A 20,609-nucleotide genomic window follows, 5' to 3' on the forward strand; every position below is an offset into this window, starting at 1 on the left:
CCCACTTGACCACTTCAAATTTCCTCCCTCCACTTGTAAAACAGAGCTAACCAAGGATTCCTATCAATCACCTTTCACCTCTTAGATCCTCTCGTAATTATTGAACATTAAGAACTGGGTCCTTAAGCAAAAGAAGTTATGATTTTTTCTGTTGAAACTCCCTGAATTGTTGTTAGTATGTCATGTTTCTCAGAATCATAGGTTCATAGGACTTTAAGAATTGAAAGAGACTTTGATAAATAATCTATTCCATTTCCATGTTTTAAAAAAATCTCAGAAAAACTAAGAGACTTATGTGTATGAACTTCAAAGGTTAAGGACAAAGTAGGCCTTGAATCCTAGGCTCTTTCTGATAATTGTCCAAATAGCCCATAAACACTTCATGTAGCCATCAAAACAGAGTCCTGAATCTTCTCTCATCTTTTTACAAATTTCATAATGGCTTCTTTGCCACCTGAGGTTGACATCCATGTTGATTTTTGTAAGAGGAGGAATATGACTAATAAGAAAGAAGCTATATTTAGAAAGTGCCTCCTCTCCAAGCCTTCCCAATAAAATCTTGAGTATGACCATAAATACTTACATCTGAATTGTCCACTATGTCAGCCATTAGCCCTATGTACTTCTCAAGCACTTGAAATATAGGTAGTCCCAATTAAGATATGCCATGATTATAACATCCACACTAAATTTTGAAGACTTAGTATGCAAAAAACATACAAAGTATCTCATTACTAATTTATATAGATTACATATTGAAATAATATTTTAGATATGTTGAGTTAAATAAAATGCATTATTAAAATTAGTTTCACTTATTTATTTTGATGACTTTTTTAAGTAGAAAATTTTAAATTACACTGGTGCTCACATTATATTTTGATTGTGAAGTGCTGCTTTTGATGCTGCAATGGCTGTTTTAAAGAAAAACAATTATGTGTTTTTATGATAACGATGAGTAAGACAGTATTTTGTTGATGATAAACTGTATATTGTTTCACGATTAAATGTTAATTGAATCTGATATTGTCTTCCAATCAATTAGTATATTTAATAGGGTAATATTTCTTTTCTTTAAAAAGATGACATAAAATCAATGGTGCATCCTAAAATCATTAGTATGTTGGGATAAAAGAAATAGGACATGTAAATCTCCAGAGCTTTGACTTATTTCATGGCAAATCTTTGCAGAAAGTCTATGCCCAAATGTACCATAAAACCTAAGGAAAAATATTTAACCTAATTTTAAAACCAATAGTAGTGCTATAAAAAAGTTCAACTCAAAGGACATTTATTGAACATCTTCTACTTATAAGGTATTGAGCAATGCATCACGAGGATTACAATGGTGAGATTAAATACATCCCCTGCCCTCAGAGCACTTAAATCAGTGAGGATGAATCTGACAAGTGAGTCACTGACATATAAGTGTCATGAGAAACTCAGGGCTGAGGCACAGGGTCATTAAGGCTACACATGCTGTACCACTGTGTAAATTACCAGAAAAAAAAAAATCTCTTCAGAGGTGATGAATTTCACAAAAAAGTGTGGGTGCACAAACATACACCCTGTGGATGAATTACTACAAGTTGTTCCTTCTCCTTTCAAAAAAAAAGAAAGGTAACACTTAGTTGGAAGTTCAGGGAAAAGGTGGCATTTATAGGATGGTTGGTGATTTCAAAAGCCAAAAATGGAAGACGGGGAGACTTCCCCAAAGAAAGAACAGAAAAGGAAAGGAAATAATGGTGGTGTTGTTTTTTTCTTTAACCAATTATCCATTTTTATGCACTTAGGCATGAGTAAATAAAAATGAACATGAACTAGTCTAAACTTCACAGGGCAACAAAAACTTGAGTAGAAAAATAGATTTCCTGAAATCCTATAAAAATATTTTCTAAATAGAGGTAATGTCAAATTCAGCAAACAGAGCCTAAAGCAAATTACCTTACTAACCTGTTTCAGTTTGGGGTTTATGTGCAATCATTGGAATTATGCCTATTCCAAAGATGAGTATTTGCAATGGCAAAACAGCACCATTTATTAAAATCTTTTTTTTTTTTTTTATGAGAGGGAGTTTCGCTCTTGTTACCCAGGCTGGAGTGCAATGGCGCGATCTCGGCTCACCGCAACCTCTGCCTCCTAGGTTCAGGCAATTCTCCTGCCTCAGCCTCCTGAGTAGCTGGGGTTACAGGCACGCGCCACCATGCCCAGCTAATTTTTTGTATTTTTGGTAGAGACGGGGTTTCACCATGTTGACCAGGATGGTCTCGATCTCTTGACCTCGTGATCCACCCGCCTCGGCCTCCCAAAGTGCTGGGATTACAGGCTTGAGCCACCGCGCCCGGCCTTTTTTTTTTTTTTTTTTTTTTTTTTTTTTTTTTTTTTTTTTTGAGACGGAATTTCGCTCTTGTTGCCCAGGCTGGAGTGCAATGGCGCGATCTTGGCTCACTGCAACCTCCGCCTCCCGGGTTCAGGCAATTCTCCTGCCTCAGCCTCATGAGTAGCTGGGATTACAGGCACGCGCCACCATGCCCAGCTACTTTTTTGTATTTTTAGTAGAGACGGGGTTTCACCATGTTGACCAGGATGGTCTCGATCTCTTGACCTCGCAATCCACCCGCCTCGGCCTCCCAAAGTGCTGGGATTACAGGCTTGAGCCACTGTGCCCGGCCTATTTATTAAAATCTTAATACCCATAGAACTCTTTGCAAAAAAAAACAAATGGAAACACAATCCAGCCTTTCCTTATGAATATCTCAAAGTTCTTCCCCATACCCTCCCTTAAGCTCTGGATCCCAGATAGGGACCTTTCAGAAAGTATATTCACATGAAACTTTTTTAAACAACTCTAGCTGGCAATTGAATCACAGCAAAAGCTGTTCTAATATTTCACTAAAAGCTACTGTAATAAGCAAGAAGCCCTCATCCCATCTGGTCTTCCTATTGCCCGACAGGTATACCTGGTCCGGCATGTCACCACAGGGAAATCCAAGAAAACAGGAAAGACGTCACAGGGGATACTTGGCAGTGCAGGCACCACCATGCTCACATTCACCAGGTATATCTCCAACTGAGAGCCATTGTTGGGGTAGAGAACACTCGACTCCAAACCTAATGCAAGGGGAAAAAAATCTCAGGCTGAATAGAATTGTCATCCACACAGGATAATGTAAAACTGTGCTAAGATTCTGGGGGCAATGTAAGACATTAAATTCGCCCAAGGATTAAATTAATACTCCTCATTTCCTCATAGCTGCTGTATAAAGGAGTTTTCTCATTTATGATTTTATGAGAGAGTTTTCTCTCTTCAGAGTCACCTAAATCCAGAAAAGAATTTTTCAGCCCTCAGATTTACTCTTTACCCTGCTGGGGATGGATATGGTGAGCAATGGTGTAGAAGCTCCCAAGAAGAGGACTGTCTTTAAGGATGATAACCAAGATTCTGGGAGACGCATTGCGGAGTGCTATGCTACACACTTCTATATAGTCTCATGTAGAAATCCCAGAGTCCCATCCCACAGCATGGAATGGGAAAGTAGACACAGATGTGTCATAGCATGCTGTGCTTTGCTTTGTGATATTAGCAAGCCAGTATCTAGAAAGACAGAAGTTGGTCAGTCTGTCCATCTGCCTTCAGGCCCACTTTTACACCTGTCCTCAAAAAGTGTCCTTACACTTTTACACCTAAAGAAGACTCACGTTCTTTCAGATTGTGGGTCATTAAGAAACATGCACTTAGTAAAACCCCAACTCACCATCAAAAATGACTGTGATCCATGTTCCCCCTGCAAGACTACCTTCTTCAGGTTCAATATGTAAAGTCAGGTGAGGTACTGTAAATAAGTGAGAAAAACACTGATTTTGAAGGTCAGATTCAAAACCACTAGCTTCCCCAATATTTTAAAGCAAAATTTAACCTGCATTAGAATCACCAGAAAGGCTTGATCAAGCACAGGTTGCTGTGCCACACCCCCCAGAGATTCTGGTTCAGTAGGTCTGGGGCAGGCCCAAGAATTTACATTTCTAACCAGGTACTGCTGGTATGGAGAACATATCATCAGAAGCCCCATTTTAAGAAAAATTTTGACGAATTTCTTTCATCTTAGACATTCAAAAACCCAGCATTCATCAGGACAATTCTGAATTTCTACTTCCTGTGGGAAGAGCCTCAGGGACATATTTGGGTACTAATCAAACCCACACTACCTCTCTCTGCTATCTTTCCCACTCTTTAATCAGGTGGCCATATTTCACTGTAAAGATCATCGCTTATTTCCAGCCCTGGAGGGAAAAAGAGACTTCCATTAGATTGGTGCAAAAGTAGTCACGGTTTTGCATTCTTTTTAATGGCAAAACCATGATTACTTTTGCACCAACCTAATAGCTGTTCCTATTTCAATTCTCCTGCTTAATATACTGTCCTCTAGTTTCCCCTCATGATCAGATCAGAATGACTTCCCAAATAAATACAAAATTCCCTAGATTTTTGCCTAGCCTGCTTAGAAAGGGAGTAAAGTATGGATCATTGCCGGAAATTCTTTTTTTTTTAAGGAATTTTTTTTTAATTTTAAAAAAAGAAGTATGGAATTTACATGCTAGGCTAGATTTGATTCTCCTGTATAGATCACCAGCTAAGCATGGGACTTAATCAATCCCTCCATCTTTGAAGATGTTCCTGGACATGCCTTGATGAAGGGAAAGCCAACTTAAGGAAGCCAGCAAATTATCATTCAGCTTCTCAGTGAAGTAACAGGCAAGGAAAGTGTTACTGATGGAATTCTTTGTAGTTTTCTTATTAGAAACTGTGTCTAGCCCAGGACTTCCATGTACAGTTACTCTCATGATGCATTTCACAGCAGAGGGTAGTGGGGAACCATGTCACATTAGAACAACCACTTATGGCAGCCCCAAAGAGACTAGACCATCCTCCAAAGATGATTAGATATTTCAATCTAAAGAAGCCCAAAAACACATGCCACAAAAACATACAGAGAATAACCAAATTCACAGAGAAAACTGAACAGATAATTTGAGATAAGACAAGTGTTCTAATCATTATGACAAGTTATTCTCTTTGGAATACCTAGGCAGTAAAATCTAAAAAGAATTACATCACATAGCCCAAAAGGAATTATAAAAGAAAGGTTATAAGTTATTATTAAAAGCTCTGTACTATAACAGCAATCTTTACTGGCCATTAAAAATTGAAGTATATAGGCGTAACATTTTAGTACATAATCTCAACTATTAAACAGAAAAAAAAAAATTGTTCAACAGATAATTTAAACCCAAAAGCAAATACTTGAACACCTCCTCTAAAAACAATATTAATTCATTTTTTGATTTGCAAGTTAAAAATGCATTTATTTATGGTGTGCAACCAAAATAATACTTTAAGTGTCAATAATAGTTCTCAAGGTAACCTATTGTGTTCTTATCTATAACTCCTTCAGAACACATTCTACTCACCTGCCAAAAGTAATACTTCAATACTCATCAGAGAGATCAGCCAGGCAGTCATCCTGTCCACTTCAATCAATACTCTTAAGATTGCTCAGACATTAAAAACGTTTTCAGGTTTGATTGGAGCAACATAGTTTTTGTGCTCTATAAAAAATAAAGTAAAAAAAAAAAAAACTCATTTTGTTTACATACTATTATTTTGCTCTACTGAAACCTGGGAAATTAAGGATCTGCCTTGGCCCTTACTGGTCCCTTCCTGGATTCCCTCAACTCTCTCCGTGGCCTCAGGAGATCCTGGCTTTCCTTCGTGATACTGCTTAGGAGCTCCTCCTCCACTGATTCTTTCCTTGGCCATTCCCGCTGAACTTCTAGCTTCCGTGCAGCAGAACCTAGACAAGATAATGTGGCACACATAACACCTCTTCTTCTAGATGGCACATTCCTTGGAGAGACCCAAGAACCAGTCTTCTATTTCCATAGCCTTCTTAGTGTGAAAGTGTGGCGGTCCCACACAGGGCTGAGTACATTGGAGTTGATGAATACATATTTAAACAGCCTAAATCTGGGTTTACCTAATCTGAGATGAACAGCTTTCACTCTCGTGGGATGGTAGAGTCCATAAAAGCCTGGTGAAAAACTCATGCCATGGCACCCTGAGGCCTGTTCTAGGGAGAATGCTAAGCTGCTCTCCAGCACCCCATGGGAGATGGCATAGACAAAATCCTCTTAAAAATAGTGTCTCTTTTCTGAAATTTGAAAATTACAGAATTAAATATCCACACATGCTTCTAATACACATTTAATATATATATTTAATTATATTTATGTTTTTTACATATAAGTATATAAATATATTTAATAATATATTTAAAGCATATATACATACTTACAAACACACACACACACTTTTGTGTGTGTGTGGCAGAGTCTTACTCTGTCATTCAGGCTGGAGTGCACTGGCATGATGTCAGTTCACTGCAACCTCCATCTCCCAGGTTCAAGTGATTCTCATGCCTCAGCCTCCAGAGTAGCTGGGATTACAGGTGTGCACCACCAGGCCTGGCTAATTTTTGTATTTTTTGTAAAGATTCGTTTTCACCATGTTAGCCAGGCTGGTCTTGAACTCCTTCTTCAAGTGATCTGCCAGCCTCAGCTTCCCAAAGTGCTAGGATTACAGGCCTGAGATACTGTGCCTGGCCATTTAATTTACGTTTTTAAGAAAATGCTGAGATTAGCAGAAGTAATTACATTTCAGAAAATATGAAAGCCACAATATACTCTCAGGGGAAAGAAAAAAATCTGCAAAAAATTTGCAATAAACTTACCTTACAGACATGTCCTGATTAAGATAGCTCAAAATATATAATCATTTCTATTTAATTCAACACTGCAAACATTTATTTTATGCCTACTACATGCTAAGCACTGTACTAAGACCTGGGAAAACAAACGAATAATCTGTGTGCCTGCTCCCCACGTCATTACCAGATAGGGTAAGTGCAGAGAACACTTAGATTTAAAAAAGGAATTCTAGTATTTTCAAGTGGATTCAGCAGTGTTCCTTTTTGTTGCAAAATATTCCCTGTACTTTTATGTCTATTTGAAGTAGAATTCAACTGATAAACATTCAATTTTCATAATACATCTACTGCATAGAAGAGTACCCAAGAGTATTTGCTACTTAGTCCAAAAGGATGAGAACTAATCTGCTTGTTACACAGACAAAATATACTCAGCACAAGAGAGTCTATTTTTTCATTCTGGCTTTGTGATTTTAGCATTTCTTCTTAGCGCCTACTCCCAAGCTTAGAACAACAGAAATAAACGTTCACATATCGGTTTTCTGAAAACCTTGCATTCAGAACTGCATCTTTTTTATGTCAATTTTAAAGATAGTTTTCTATTTGACAATCCACAAATTTTTCCTAAAAATAAACTCAGTGTCTCTTTATTTCTCTTCAGTACAAAATTTTCAACCACAGAGGAGAGGAGTGTGCATTTATTTTGTCACGTCCTTGTTCTCCCCTTCTCTCCTCTCTCTGCTGTCACTCCCTCTTCCTTTCTTCCTCCCTTCCCTCTCAGCTTCTCCTTTGAGACATTGAAAGACAAAGCCGTAAGGCACTACTATAGATCTCTATAGATCTCCCATTTCTTCCTTTCGTTCACCACGTTAACAAGAGATACAACACCTAGGAAATAGAGAGCAGAGACTTTTCTGGATCAAACAGTACCTTTTTTTCTGTTTCTGTCTCCTTGTGTCTCAAGGGAGAAATGATCTTTGCTTTTTAAGTGATCTTATTTCTCTTTGCCAAAAACCGATCGCCGTGTTATCTGGTTAGAGCTCAGCCTGCAGCCACCACGCAGGTAGCTCACTCATGTTGGGCTATAACTCACCTAACTCGTTTGTGTTCCGGCCAAACATGAACCAGAGTAAAAGTTCAGACCTGACCATGGGCAAATTTAATCATTAACACAAACTACTCGGGCTTTTTCCTCAGGGCTCATTAGAAATGACCAAAGAAAAAGTGTCTTACATTTTTCTCCACTTACTGCATGTACCCCAGATAAGAATTTTAAGTAAAAGTCCACTCAATTAGACAAACAGGCATTCAACATTGAAAGAATTTGCCCGTAATTTAGTGATTGAACAGAGGGTCCAAGAGAAAGGACCACTAGAGGGCTGAACCCCATTCATGAGCGCTCTCTCACTCTTCACCCCAAAGAGTAGCTCATAAATACCAGGTTATAGGCTATTGTTCATATACTCACTGTAGGGGTATGGGTCTAAAGAAGTAGAGAAGGGAAGTGACTTGGTCAAAGTCTTGCTGAGAAAGGACTGATGGATTCTTTTCATTTGTCTACTCCTCATCCTCCCTCTTGACCTTGCCTTTTTAATCAAGAGGAAGTCCTTGACTTCTACCCATCACCCTCCAGTCTTACCCAGACCATGGGCCTCCATCATGGGTTAAACCAGTGGGCCTAGGAAAGTCAACACCACCTTCTTACTTGGTCCATTTCTGACTTCTCTGTTCCTGTCCCACTGTCCATTCCAATTTACATCCCCCAAATGGTGATTATGTTCCTCTATGTCTGGTGATACCTGACCAGAAGATGTTCTCATTTTCTATCCTCACCCTTATTTTTAGAGAGAAGTCATTCTGGTAAAATTTGATAGCCCTGAGTCTCCACTTTCAAGGACCAGCAATAGACTTGGAGAAGTATCTGTAGCAAAACCAGATTAAAGCCATGGAAATACGGCCACAATTCTGATGACAGTAGTAAAACTACCCTCCAGAAACTGTGGAAGTTTACATCAACTCTGCTGTATATCACAGTTTGGCAACCTGTGACAAGCTGAAAAATGTTTGTAGCCTTGCAGCCAGTGGTACAGAGAGAGGGTGCCTGGCCAGATTGGGACAGGTAGGGGGTTAATTGCCCCGCCACACTGCTACCTGCCTGCCTGCTGAACCTCACTCTGTTTCCACTCTGGACCTCTCCCATGCAGGTCAACAAGCATCATTTGAACCACATTTGTGTGCCTGGCATGTGGGTAATGGGAAGGAGAAGGCAGACTGGTTTGGAGGTGATAGTCAAAGGAGATTTCAACATTGTTAGTAACTTTTATTTTTATAAAAAAGATTTTCATGAATCACTTAGATAATTCAGTCATATTTTTAAAGAACATGACACAATTTCTGCCTTCAAACTGCTTATCATCTGGCAGAACAGGCAGAAATATAATCAGATTATTTTACTATATTGTTGTAGAGTCTCCTAATAAGTTTCCTAAGACTTACATTTTATTTCTTGCTATTTCAGCAAAAGGTTTCCATAAATTAGACCCACATCTATTCTTGGCTAAATAGCCTGTAATAAATATTTATAAGCATCTTTAGCAGCCTAGCTATCAAGGCCTCGTCCTAAAATCACCCCAATTTTCTTATGAGGAGACAGCCACCTCTCTACTGTTGACTAAAAGAATCCTAATGACACCCAGGACTTTGGTTTCTGTGCTCTATGTTCTACGAATTTCGTGATGGGCAATTAAGCTATACTGTAAAAGAAATAAAGGACAGTGAGTCATTTCTTGCCTTGAGGTGTAAAGGGAAATATTGTAGGACCCTACAGGAAGTAGCTATACCACATGAAGCTTTGGAGAGCCTCCAGTATTCTTGTCATTGAGCTCCATGGTATATAAGCCCCTTACACTCCAAAGCCTTTTTCACATAGAAATTCTAAAGCCTTGAGCTCAAGTCTAAAAATGCTCCTCAGGAGGCAGCCTGAGTGCCATTCCTCTGCTATTCCAAGGAGGGTAGCCATGCCCACCACAGACATTGACAATACTCTACAAGCAGCTATTCCTATGAGTGCTAATGAAGTTCTCAGCACAAACATTGTTACTCAGGCCTATGATGCAAACTCAGGGAGGTCAAGAGAGAGGGTCAATCTCTGACCCCTTTCTCTTGGATTCTAACAGTGCTTTGAATTCCTGGAAAACTGTGGGAGCCCATGAGAATGCACCCTGCAGATCTCCAATTACAGGAAGCACAATTGATCAACGGCCTAGTTTCTTTGCTGCAAAATTCATCACCAAAGCCATGCTTCTACAGGCTGCTCCCAGCCAAGAACTGAGTGTGGCAGGGATAGTAAGACAGATCCATCCAGAAGAGACACAGGACTCCTCCAACGGTGACTTTGGCTTAAACCTTCCCTGATGACCTTGCTGAGCCATCCTTAGAGTATGTGGCAACCTAGGATGCTTCCACCTCTCTCTCTTTCACTGTGGTCAGTGAAAGATCACTGACAGCTGGCAGCTCACCCAGTGTTCTCCAGTTCCATCCCCATCTTCTCTCACAGACACTGCCTTAATAAAATCCTTGCACATTTCATGCTGTTTTAGCATCTGCTTCTCAGAGGACCCAGACTAACACAGGAACACTGTGGTAGGAGAACACTATTGATAGGGACTTGGGACTTTGCATTAGTGGCCCCAGGAACAGTGTCAATGGTTAAGATTCTTTAGAAGCGTTCACAGGCTATAGATATGGAACAAAGGATGCCAGAAGAGAAAAGCAAGAATCATCTAAGAAACTCTGAAATTAGCATGCTGGATACCTTTCATTTAACCCTCTAGACCTGCTCTCTACCCTTCTCCACCGTGCTTGTGTCCTTGGAGGATGACCCGTGCGGGCTGCACCCATGGGCTCCCTTGCCCATTGGCATCTGGTTGGTTTCACAAATGGAGGCTACAACCAGGAGCCCAGGGGAAGGGACAGAGAGACAAGATGTGAGAAGGGTTTTTTCCCTACTTCCACCCCTGTTAGACCTCAGTTTCTGACAGAGGGGCCTTTCCATATAGCACCCTCACTCTCATTCTCTCACTCTCTCTGCAGGTTCTAGTGCCTCTTCTGTCTTTGCTTCTTCAGGCCTAAGGGTGGTAACAGCTCCTACTGTTCCTAGCTTGCATACACTGCACCATCCCTTCTTGCTCTTCCTAAACCTTGGCCATACCTCTTAAAAATAATTTCCTTATTAATTTTTCAGTCTACCATGTCATCTCTCTAGGTCCTGGTGAGACCCTAACTAGAATAGATAAGCTCTAAGAGATAGCTAAGTTCACACAGGGGCCAAGGTAGAGTTCAAAGTCATGAAAATGTGGGTCCGACTATAAATACGCCCCCAAGTTTATGCATAGGCTGGCGATGGCAGGCGACATTGAAGTTATACACGTCATTCCCAAACAGGATGGTGTGGTTCTTAAGGAAAAAAAAATCTTTTTATCTTTTCATATCCCAAAACATTTTGCACTGTGCCTTATATAGAATAGGTACACAGTAACATGGATAGGAATGTCTTAGGAACCCATCTGAGGAAAAGGATTTGGGAGCAAATGAAGGCAACAAAAGTGAAATGTAGGCTTTAAGTGGAAACTAAGAATGGTCAATGCATTTTTGCTTTTTTTTTTCTTTCTCCTCATCAAATTTGTTTTGTTTTATTATGTTCTATTCAATGTATTGGCATTTCTAACAGAAGGCAGGTGGGTCATCCAGAGAGCACAACACTGGCATGGCCCTTTTATTTAGGTGAAAGCCTCAATAAGGAGGAGGGGCCCTGAAGCAGGCTTTCCTATTCTTCTGCAGGTTCATTCCATGTAGCTGTGGCCCAGCTACACCCTCATATTCTCTGTGGTGTCAGAATCTTCCCCAGGAAATTTCCCAGGAATTTCCCCCAGGATTGACCCAACTCCTCCTCCTTCCTTCTTCTCAAATTTTCTCTGTCTCCTTTCTTGATGGAGATACAAAACTCGGGCAATTACATTCTCTGTGGTTTAATATCATATTTCTGATTAAATTTAGAACCTAAGGTAATGAATACACAGACTTAAATTTGAAGGGAAAATACATCTGGTCCACCAGAAGGTCTAAGCTATGTGTAAAATATGTACTTTAGACAAGTTTTATTATTTAAATTTTTAAGACAAATTTTCTTACCCACTAAGTAAAATTACTCAAAACTAATTTATCATTATTGCCTCTGCTAAGTCCTTTTTACTCATTATCTTATTTTGAGAACAAGGAGTCCTCTTATCCAGAAGCCAAACAGTGGTGACCTGCATCCTAAAAAGTCCTGAAAACATGATGAAAAGTCCTGAAAACCAACAAGGCCATTGGGCAGCACAGTGCAAATAGCTTACAAAGCCCTTCGTGGGTAGCGCTGAAATACAGGTAGTTCCTTACTGGGACAAGTAGAGCCAACTGGCTACTCTAACATCCTGTGGTGTGGAGGCACCAGTGCGATACACTGCAACTGTCCAGAGGGCATAACTGAATTACAGCATAAATAGTTCATAGTGGTGACATAGAGTCATCAGAAAACTATGAAATTAAGGCTGGGCACAGTGGCTCACACCTGTAATCCCAGCACTTTGGGAGGCTAAGGCGGGTAGATTGCTTGAGCTCAGGCATTCAAGACCAGCCTAGCCAACATGGTGAAACCCCGTATCTACTAAAAATGCAAAAACATTAGCCAGCCATGGTGCTGTGCACATATAGTCTCAGATGGTTAATCACCCTGCCTCTAAGAAAGCAGAGAAACAAGTTTGATACACTTCAGACAGATCTTATTCCTGAGAAATTAAACATTTTCTGAAATACTTGGCACTCAAAGCTATAGACTTCAGTTGCTCACAAAATTCATTGAAGTGGAGTAACTCAATCTCTGCCATGTCAGATAAAATAGTTGTTGCAATATCCAATGTTTTCCAGACCACAGAAACATTTTCTTTGAATTCACTGCCACTGTGAGAAATGTGGGCAAAACAACATATGTCAGTTTCTGAATTGCAGCACAATTCCTTCTCCCAGGGTTTAGCAGAATTTAAAATAAATCATACCAGCAGGGAGCAGCAGCACGAAAGCAATTAATTTTTTTCTAGTTTGATACCATCTTACTATCTGAGGTCCAGAAGCCCAACTGAGATTTCTGAAGTGTATCTTACACTTAGTTTTAAAATTATGAGTAACATTGAAGTCATGCATTTCTGCAGCCCAGTGGAACGCTTGTTTTAGCAGCAAAATTTTATGATCTTGTCAAGTTTTGTATCTTAAAGAAAACTGTTTCAAAAAATGGAAGAAACATTTGCCCCTTCTCTGGCAAATGTTGCACAGCTGACAAAACAGCATCGAGTCCAATACCTGATATGAGGGACATATAAACAATGAAAGTAAGTGGACTCCAAAAATCTAGAGATACAACTGCCTTCACACCTAAATGATGAAAACAACAAGTAATGGATCAAAGCTACACATATAGTGTAGAAAACCATTCAGATAGACTATCTGTGAAGAAGGGGAGTGTAGTGGTTTTAATTAAACAGTCACAAATTCTTTGTCAACTATCTTATTGAATTTCAGATGGGATCTATATCTCCCTACTCCTGAACCTGTATGGACTTGAGACTCACTTAAAACCACAGAGACCAGGTGCAGGGGCTCACGCCTGTAAATCTTAACACTTTGGGAGGCTGAGACAGGTGGACTGCTTGAGCCAGGAGTTACTCAGACTGCAGACCAGCCTGGGCAACATAATGAAACTCCGTCTCTACCAAAAATACAATTAGCTGGGCATGGTGGTACACAACTGTAGTCCCAGCTACTAGAGAGGCTAAGGCAGGAAGATCCCATGAACCTGGAAGGTGGAGGTTGCAGTGAGCTAAGATTGCATCATTACACTCCAGCCTGGGCAACAGAGACCCTGCCTTTAAAAAAAAAAAAATAGAAAGCAAGAGCCCCACGTTTGGCTACTAAGACTGAAACCTGAGGGTGAAAAAGTGTCAGATACTCACCACCACTGCCAAATTGAATCAAGCCCCTCCTCAGACTTAATTAAGTATGGCTGAATAGGCTCTAGCAGTAGGGCAGCACCCGTATTGTTCACAGTCTGGCACATAATAGATACTCAGCAAACATCTGCTGAATGAATAAGTTAATGGATAGGACCAGTATACACTCAAGACAGACATTTAATACTCATCATTAGTAATTACTAGCCTTTACTGAGATCTCTGTTAACTGTTTTACTACTTCATTTATTCCTTACAACCACCCTATTAGGTAGTCTCTACCATTACCCTCATTTTACACAAAGGGAAAATGAGGCACAGAGAAGTTATGAAGTGTCTAAGTTTACCCAGCTAGTGAGGGGTAGATCTGTCTGACTTGCTCCAGTTGCCACCCATTTATGGAGAAGGTTGCATTAGGTATGTAAGCTGGATGCTCTTAAATATTCAAATCCTATCACCAGCCCTGACTTCTGATTCCATGCGACCAAACAGGCCTCTGATTACAGTCTGGCTCTCAGATGCAGGTGTAAAGGGAGAGGATCCTCATATCGCAAACTAATGAACATTGGAGAATAACATCGTAGACTCTTAGAATTTGATGAGGAAGTTACCTAAGCAACAGATCTCCATGTGCTGGTGAATCAACTTTCTGAAGTGGGCTTCATCACAGACTTGGGTCGTTTGAGAGTACGGCCACCTGCAAGGACTTGTGTGAGTGCCAGTCAGCCTTCCCAGGTGGTACACGCAGCCTCACCGTATGCTGTATAAGCCTTTTAATGTTGGCATATCATAATTGGTACACTACAGGTGCCAATAATGGATAGATGGATGGACAGATAAACAGAGGCTAAAGATACAAATCATGAGCAAGATTATAGCAACACATGCTATATTCATTATGTACGAGACATTATGCATGAGAAATTCACATCTTATAATAATACAGTTGGGTTTTTCTTGCAGCGGGGTGTTTGTTTTGCTTTCTCAGTTTGATATTTTTTACATAGTAACACATGTAATCCTTATCACAGCCCTGTGGGTTGTCATAGCATTTCACAGATGGAAAAATTGTGGCACCCAGAAAACATCAGACAACTCTTCTAAAGTCACAACTGCCTAGATCGAGTCAGCTGTGACTAACTAGTAGGTTGATATCTATGGATAAAATACAAAGTGTTTTTTTCTTAAGAGGTACAATTTGGCCAGGTGCAGTGGCTCATGCCTGTAATTCCAGCACTTTGGGAGGCCGAGGCAGGTGGATCATGAGGTCAAGAAATTGAGACCATCCTGGTCAACATGGTGAAACCCCGCCTCTACTAAAAATACAAAAAATTAGCTGGACATGGTGGCGCATGCCTGTAATCCCAGCTACTCAGGAGGCTGAGGCAGGAGAATTGCCTGAACCCAGGAGGCGGAGGTTGCGGTGAGCCGAGATCGCGCCATTGCACTCCAGCCTGGGTAAAAAGAGCGAAACTCCGTCTAAAAAAAAAAAAAAAAAAAAAAAAAAAAAAGACGTACAATTTGATCCAGTCCTCCTTTGGTGCCCTTAGTAACTCCCTCCAAACCCAAGACGGAGGCTCTATGCCCCCTTAGCTAAAGCTTCCCAGAATCTGTCCTCCTCAGTCTACCAAATCTGTTCTCTTTGTCTATCTGCCTCTGGTTGCAGACTCGTCCATGCAGAGCTGGTTTCCCTCAGCCCAGTTTTCCCTTTCTGGGTAATGCCTTTCATCTGCTCCCGTGGCCCTGGACACACACTCGCCCTTAGGCAGCATCTCACATTCCTTTCTGAACTTCACTCCCCCTGTCTCTCAGCCACCCCCACCCACTCCTGGCCAGGACTGCAGATAGCTGTGGTTATAATTAGCTGTGTGTGTTTTGTTATTTCCTGTAAAGACCAGTAGGATCACCTTAAGAAATAATTGATTGCTCCATATCTTTTTTATTTTGACATTGATGCACCAATCTGCATCCCCAAAATAAGCCAAACCAAATGAGTTCAGGGTGGATAGGGAGCAGAGCCTGGACAGATTCAGAAGTGGTGAGGCCGATGTTACAGCATAATCTCTGACCTTCTCAGATTTCAAAGGCAAACAAACAAATAAACTTTAATCGGGTAAGACAGTAACTCGATTCTTTTAAGTTAAAACAAGTGGAACATAAGAGACACCGGAGTCCACACTTGGTAGCATGGTTCAGATCTGAAATTAAAACCAGAGTTCCCACTCCCAGTATCTGAGTTTTTAGACAATCTTTCAGAAATAGACAATTTCTCCATATTAACCTGAAATGTAAACCTCTTCACAAAACCACCACTCTTCATTCATTAATTCATCAACAAAAACTCAGTGGGTGTCTGAGAATGGATGAACATGTTTCTCTGAGAAGCACAAGGAGAATGAGAGAGACACTGACAGGCAGGTGGGATGGGCCAACTTATGCAGGGTGTTTCTGACCATGCCGTGGAAGTCATTATTTTATCCTATTAGCTTTGAAAAGCTGTCAATGATTTTAGGCCATCAAATGATATAAACAGACACAAAAGGATAACTCTGGGGACTATATGGATTGCTAGAGGGGAAAACAAAGGCAAAAAATAGCAGGGCTTTAAGAATGGTCCAAGGAAAATGGACTGACATAATGATAATAATTTGATATATATGCATGAATATAATAATGATGATTGCCCCAATTCCAGCAGGAGCCAGAGGCATGGAAGAGAGCATGTTTCTAGAATTCTGAAAGGAATTTCTAGCACAGATCAAGAGAAGTCTCCCCATGGTATAATGCAGGCATCCCCAAACTTTTTACACAGGGGGCCAGTTCACTGTCCCTCAGACCGCCACATACTGTGCTCCTCTCACTTCCTGAAGTGCGGTGGGGGGCCGGATAAATGGCCTCAGGGGGCCACATGCAGCCCGCAGGCCATAGTTTGGGGATGACTGGTATAATGTAACAGAAAGAGATATTGAAGATGAGTGAGGTTTCTAGTTTGGGCAGCTGGATAAATGGCAGTGTGATGATTGGGATCATGAGACAGGGGCTGTTGATGCCCAGGTCAGATGCCCTTTACCAGGCTGATGTCCATACTCCCTGGCTGCTATGAGTGTGGGTTGCCTTGCAGCCAGACCCTACTCCCAAGAATTACTCTCAGCTCCGGGAGCCACCTTGTCCAGGAACGCTGGAAGATTACATCCTTCCCCCAGAGTAGCACAAAGGCATGGTCTGACTGCTGTGGAGGGCAAAAGGCCAGCCTCCTTGCCTCAAAGAGGAAGAACTCTCTGGTGCATTCACTCTCTGGAGCTCCCCAAGGGATCAGGCTCAGGCTAGACTTGAGCTAAACCGTATCTTTGCTTGGTTTCCTCCCCTGCTCAATCTCTTACAAATTATCTCCTGAAGCTATTTCCTTAATAAACACCTTGACCAAGAATGTCACAGGCTCTGACCTAGGGAACCTAGCCTAATAGAGTCAGCAAGATAACTAAGAAGGGAAGACAGTTTAGAGGCAAGATGATAATTTTAGTTTGAAATGCTTCCAGAGAAACTAGTATTTTAAAAAGGGTTAGGGACAGGAAACAGAATCTGGAATCAAGAGTCAGGCAAACATGGCCTCAAATCTACAACTAGTCTTGTAGTCTTGGACGAGTTACTTAACCATTAATGGGTCACAGGTGTGCTGAGGTCTTGCCATCTTCAGCACCACTGCTAGGTGGCACCTGGGGCAGTTGGAGACCAAGGTCAATTACCTGCTGTGAACATTTCTCAGTTAACCTCAGGGTGAAGTTTAAATCTGACTATCATTCATGTATGCCTGGAAGTGAAAAATTAGAAGCACTGATTAACCTCTCTGTAACCCCAGTTCCCCATCTGTGAAGTGGAAACTCTTATGCCCCAAATCCTGGGTGTGGTCACGAGGATGAGATGAGATAGCCTACCATAGTAGAGTCAAGGATAAGACAACAGTAAACCCCAATCAATGGAGTTATCATTAGTGCCACCTCACAGCGAGACATCCAAGAGGCATCACTGTGCAGGCAGTCTGAAGTGATGAGGGCTACTGGGCTTACATCCAAATGCTCATTTCCTTTTTTCTTCCTTCTTGTTAAAGGGAAGCAAAAAAGAGGCTTCTGAGTGTGACAGAGCTTTGATTATTCTCTCTGGGGCCTTCATGTATTCTTTACACTGAGTCAGAGGTGGGAGGATTGAGCAGAGGTTGAGGAAGAAGAATGAAACCAGGATTCCTCCCTAACACCATCCTGCACTTTCGATGTTCTTGTAAGTGAGCTGTGCCCTTCATCTTGGGGCTTTGATGGCACTAGGCATGCCTTATTTATAGACAGCAACTGGTACAGAACTTCAAAGGGGGCACATATCCAAGCCAGAGATATGGACGGAACACTCTGAAGTGCTACATTCTCAAATTTAGAATGGAAAAAAGGTCCACAACAACTTCTGAGACCCGGCTCTGAACCATGCCAAGAATGCCCAATTGGCCCCCAGTGTAGTCGATGGCCAAAGCTGTTTGTATCCATCCCCAAAGTCTAGCTTTCAGCCAAGGCAGGCAATCCAAGTGGGCTTTATTTGCCTTTCTGCTACCATCTGACAAACTGTCATGTTTACCAAATTAGCCCATGTCCATTAGAGATCATGACTCTCAGAAAAGGAACAATTAGTTTTCATTTTAAAATCTTTAGAAATAAATAGAAGCCACAGTAGAGACTAAATAATGGCTCTCCCAAATATGTACATCTCCTAATCCCTACAGTTTGTGAATAGATTACCTTACATGGTAAAAGGGGCCTTGCTGATGTGACGAAGTTGGGACGGGGAGATTTTCCTGGGTTATCCAGTGGGCCCCATGTAATCACAAGGTCCTCGGAAGAGGAGGGCAGGAGGATTTGAGTAAGTCATAGAAACTGTGATGATGGAAGCAAGAGGTTGATGTGAATGGGAAAGGGGCCATGAGAATGCAGGTGCCTCAAGAAGCTAAAAAAAAAAAAAAAAAAAAAGACAAGAAAACAGACTTGCACCTCAGAGTCTCGAGAAGAAACAAGTCCTGCCAACAGCCTGACCTTAGTCCAGTAAGCCTGATTTTGGACTTCCGTCCTCTAGAACTATAATGGAATAAATCAACTTCGTTCCAATCCACTAAGTTCATGGTACTTTGTTACAGCTACTACAGGCATCTACCACAGCCAAGAAAGATTATTATTTGAAGCCATTAGGACCGCATGTGTCCCTTTTAGAAGACATGGGTGCAATAATTCATAAAACATAGTGGGTTACTTAGCTCCTGCATTATCCTTGTAATATTTCACCCTCTCTCCCCTCCTACCCTCTCCAAATGACCAAAAATGTCCAAGAAGCAGGTTCTTCACTGAGGCTCAAGTAAAATGTCCCCCCAAAAAAGGCAAAAAAAATCTCTTTTTTAGTTTGGAGGAATATAAACTTGTATGTGCTGTGTAGATGAAACTGAAAGGACGCACACATCAAAATGGGGTTGGTTGATCATTCAGTAATATGATGAGTTTTTTTCTTCATTTTTATCTTTATTTTTTCACTTTAAAACAAATGTATATTGTCTATGTCATAAGGGATTTGAAATGACATCATATACAATAACAGCATTATCTTTTTGTGATTTAAAATATTTTATTTTGCAGACACTGCCACGGTCACTTCCCAAGTTTAGGAAAATTGCATAGAAAACTCAGGATCTCACTGGACCCACTAGGAGGCAATACTGAGCCCCTGAAGATGAACACAAAACCAGACTGCTGTAAGCAAACACTAATTAGGAAAAGATGATCACCCAAAATATATTCCCACCAATCAACTTCACAGAGAGCATTAGAGCAACTTCTTTCATTTGAGGTAGTCTTCAAAAGCATATTCTGTGCAACTCAGTAATCCATAAAAAAATAAGTCTGTGGTCAAATAAGTTTAGAAAATGATAGCCGGGTGCTGTGGCTCAAGCCTGTAATCCCAGCACTTTGGGAGGCTGAGGTGGGTGGATCACGAGGTCAAGAGATCGAGACCATCCTGGTCAACTTGGTGAAATCCCGTCTCTACTAAAAATACAAAAAATTAGCTGGGCATGGTGGTACGTGCCTATAATCCCAGTTACTCAGGAGGCTGAGGCAGGAGAATTCCCTGAACCCAGGAGGCGGAGGTTGCGGTGAGCTGAGATCGCGCCGTTGCACTCCAGCCTGGATAACAAGAGCGAAACTCCATCTCAAAAAAAAAAAGAAAATGATAAAAGTTATACTCTTCCCTAAAGATTTGCAGAGTATACTGACTTATTAAAGCCTCTGAGAAATCCTGCATAATTGAATCCTATTTAAGTTTGTTCAAGTATTTCCCAAATACTTACTTCATCACAGAGCCATTGTTTTACTTGGATCTGGTGTTTTTAATATTCTTTAAGAAATTCTGATTTATAGACTTGGATGCAAAAGCCCCAATATGTTTTCTGGGAGAAGCAACCTATTGTACAAACACCAAATGGGATTTCACAAATTGATTTTTCTGTAGACTGGTAGAGTTCAACCATTTCCAGGAGAACCAGCTACCTGGTCCATGCTGTTCATTCTTTTGAATGCCAGCACATCCTTTACTCATGAAAGAACTTATGAGATGAGCTAGGAGCAGAGAGATTTGATCTCTAAAGTTCTGGCATGTAGAACCAATGAAAGAGCTTAGAGACATCCTAGGAAGTAGGCAATGACATCATTGTTTCTCATGGGACTTTGAGCTGGGGGAACCCCAGATATTTAAGCCCTCTAAAGAAAGTGATAGTATAAAAGTG

General features: G+C 40.9%; 1 protein-coding gene across 15 annotated transcripts in view; it reads right to left on the minus strand.

The window, feature by feature from the left end:
* The window catches only part of PKHD1 (PKHD1 ciliary IPT domain containing fibrocystin/polyductin), a 553,193-nt gene extending 545,314 nt beyond the window's left edge, over positions 1 to 7,879 (minus strand). For 14 of the 15 annotated variants that reach the window (XR_012517272.1, XR_012517273.1, XM_074397885.1 and 11 more), the window contains exons 1-4: positions 7,695 to 7,879; positions 5,470 to 5,607; positions 3,756 to 3,833; positions 2,961 to 3,111 (exon numbers count right to left, since the gene is read on the minus strand). Coding sequence is in view for 13 of the 15 variants with exons in the window: in XM_074397885.1 (XP_074253986.1) it covers positions 2,961 to 3,111; positions 3,756 to 3,833; positions 5,470 to 5,521 (281 nt within the window). In the remaining 2 variants the exon portion in view is untranslated. Of the gene's footprint in view, positions 1 to 2,960; positions 3,112 to 3,755; positions 3,834 to 5,469; positions 5,608 to 5,709; positions 6,214 to 7,694 lie in introns of those variants that run through there. The other variant, XM_074397883.1, reaches the window with a different exon arrangement.
* Positions 7,880 to 20,609: the final 12,730 nt, after the last annotated feature.

This window comes from Saimiri boliviensis, chromosome 4, assembly GCF_048565385.1.
Source record: "Saimiri boliviensis isolate mSaiBol1 chromosome 4, mSaiBol1.pri, whole genome shotgun sequence".
Classification (NCBI taxonomy): domain Eukaryota; kingdom Metazoa; phylum Chordata; class Mammalia; order Primates; family Cebidae; genus Saimiri; species Saimiri boliviensis.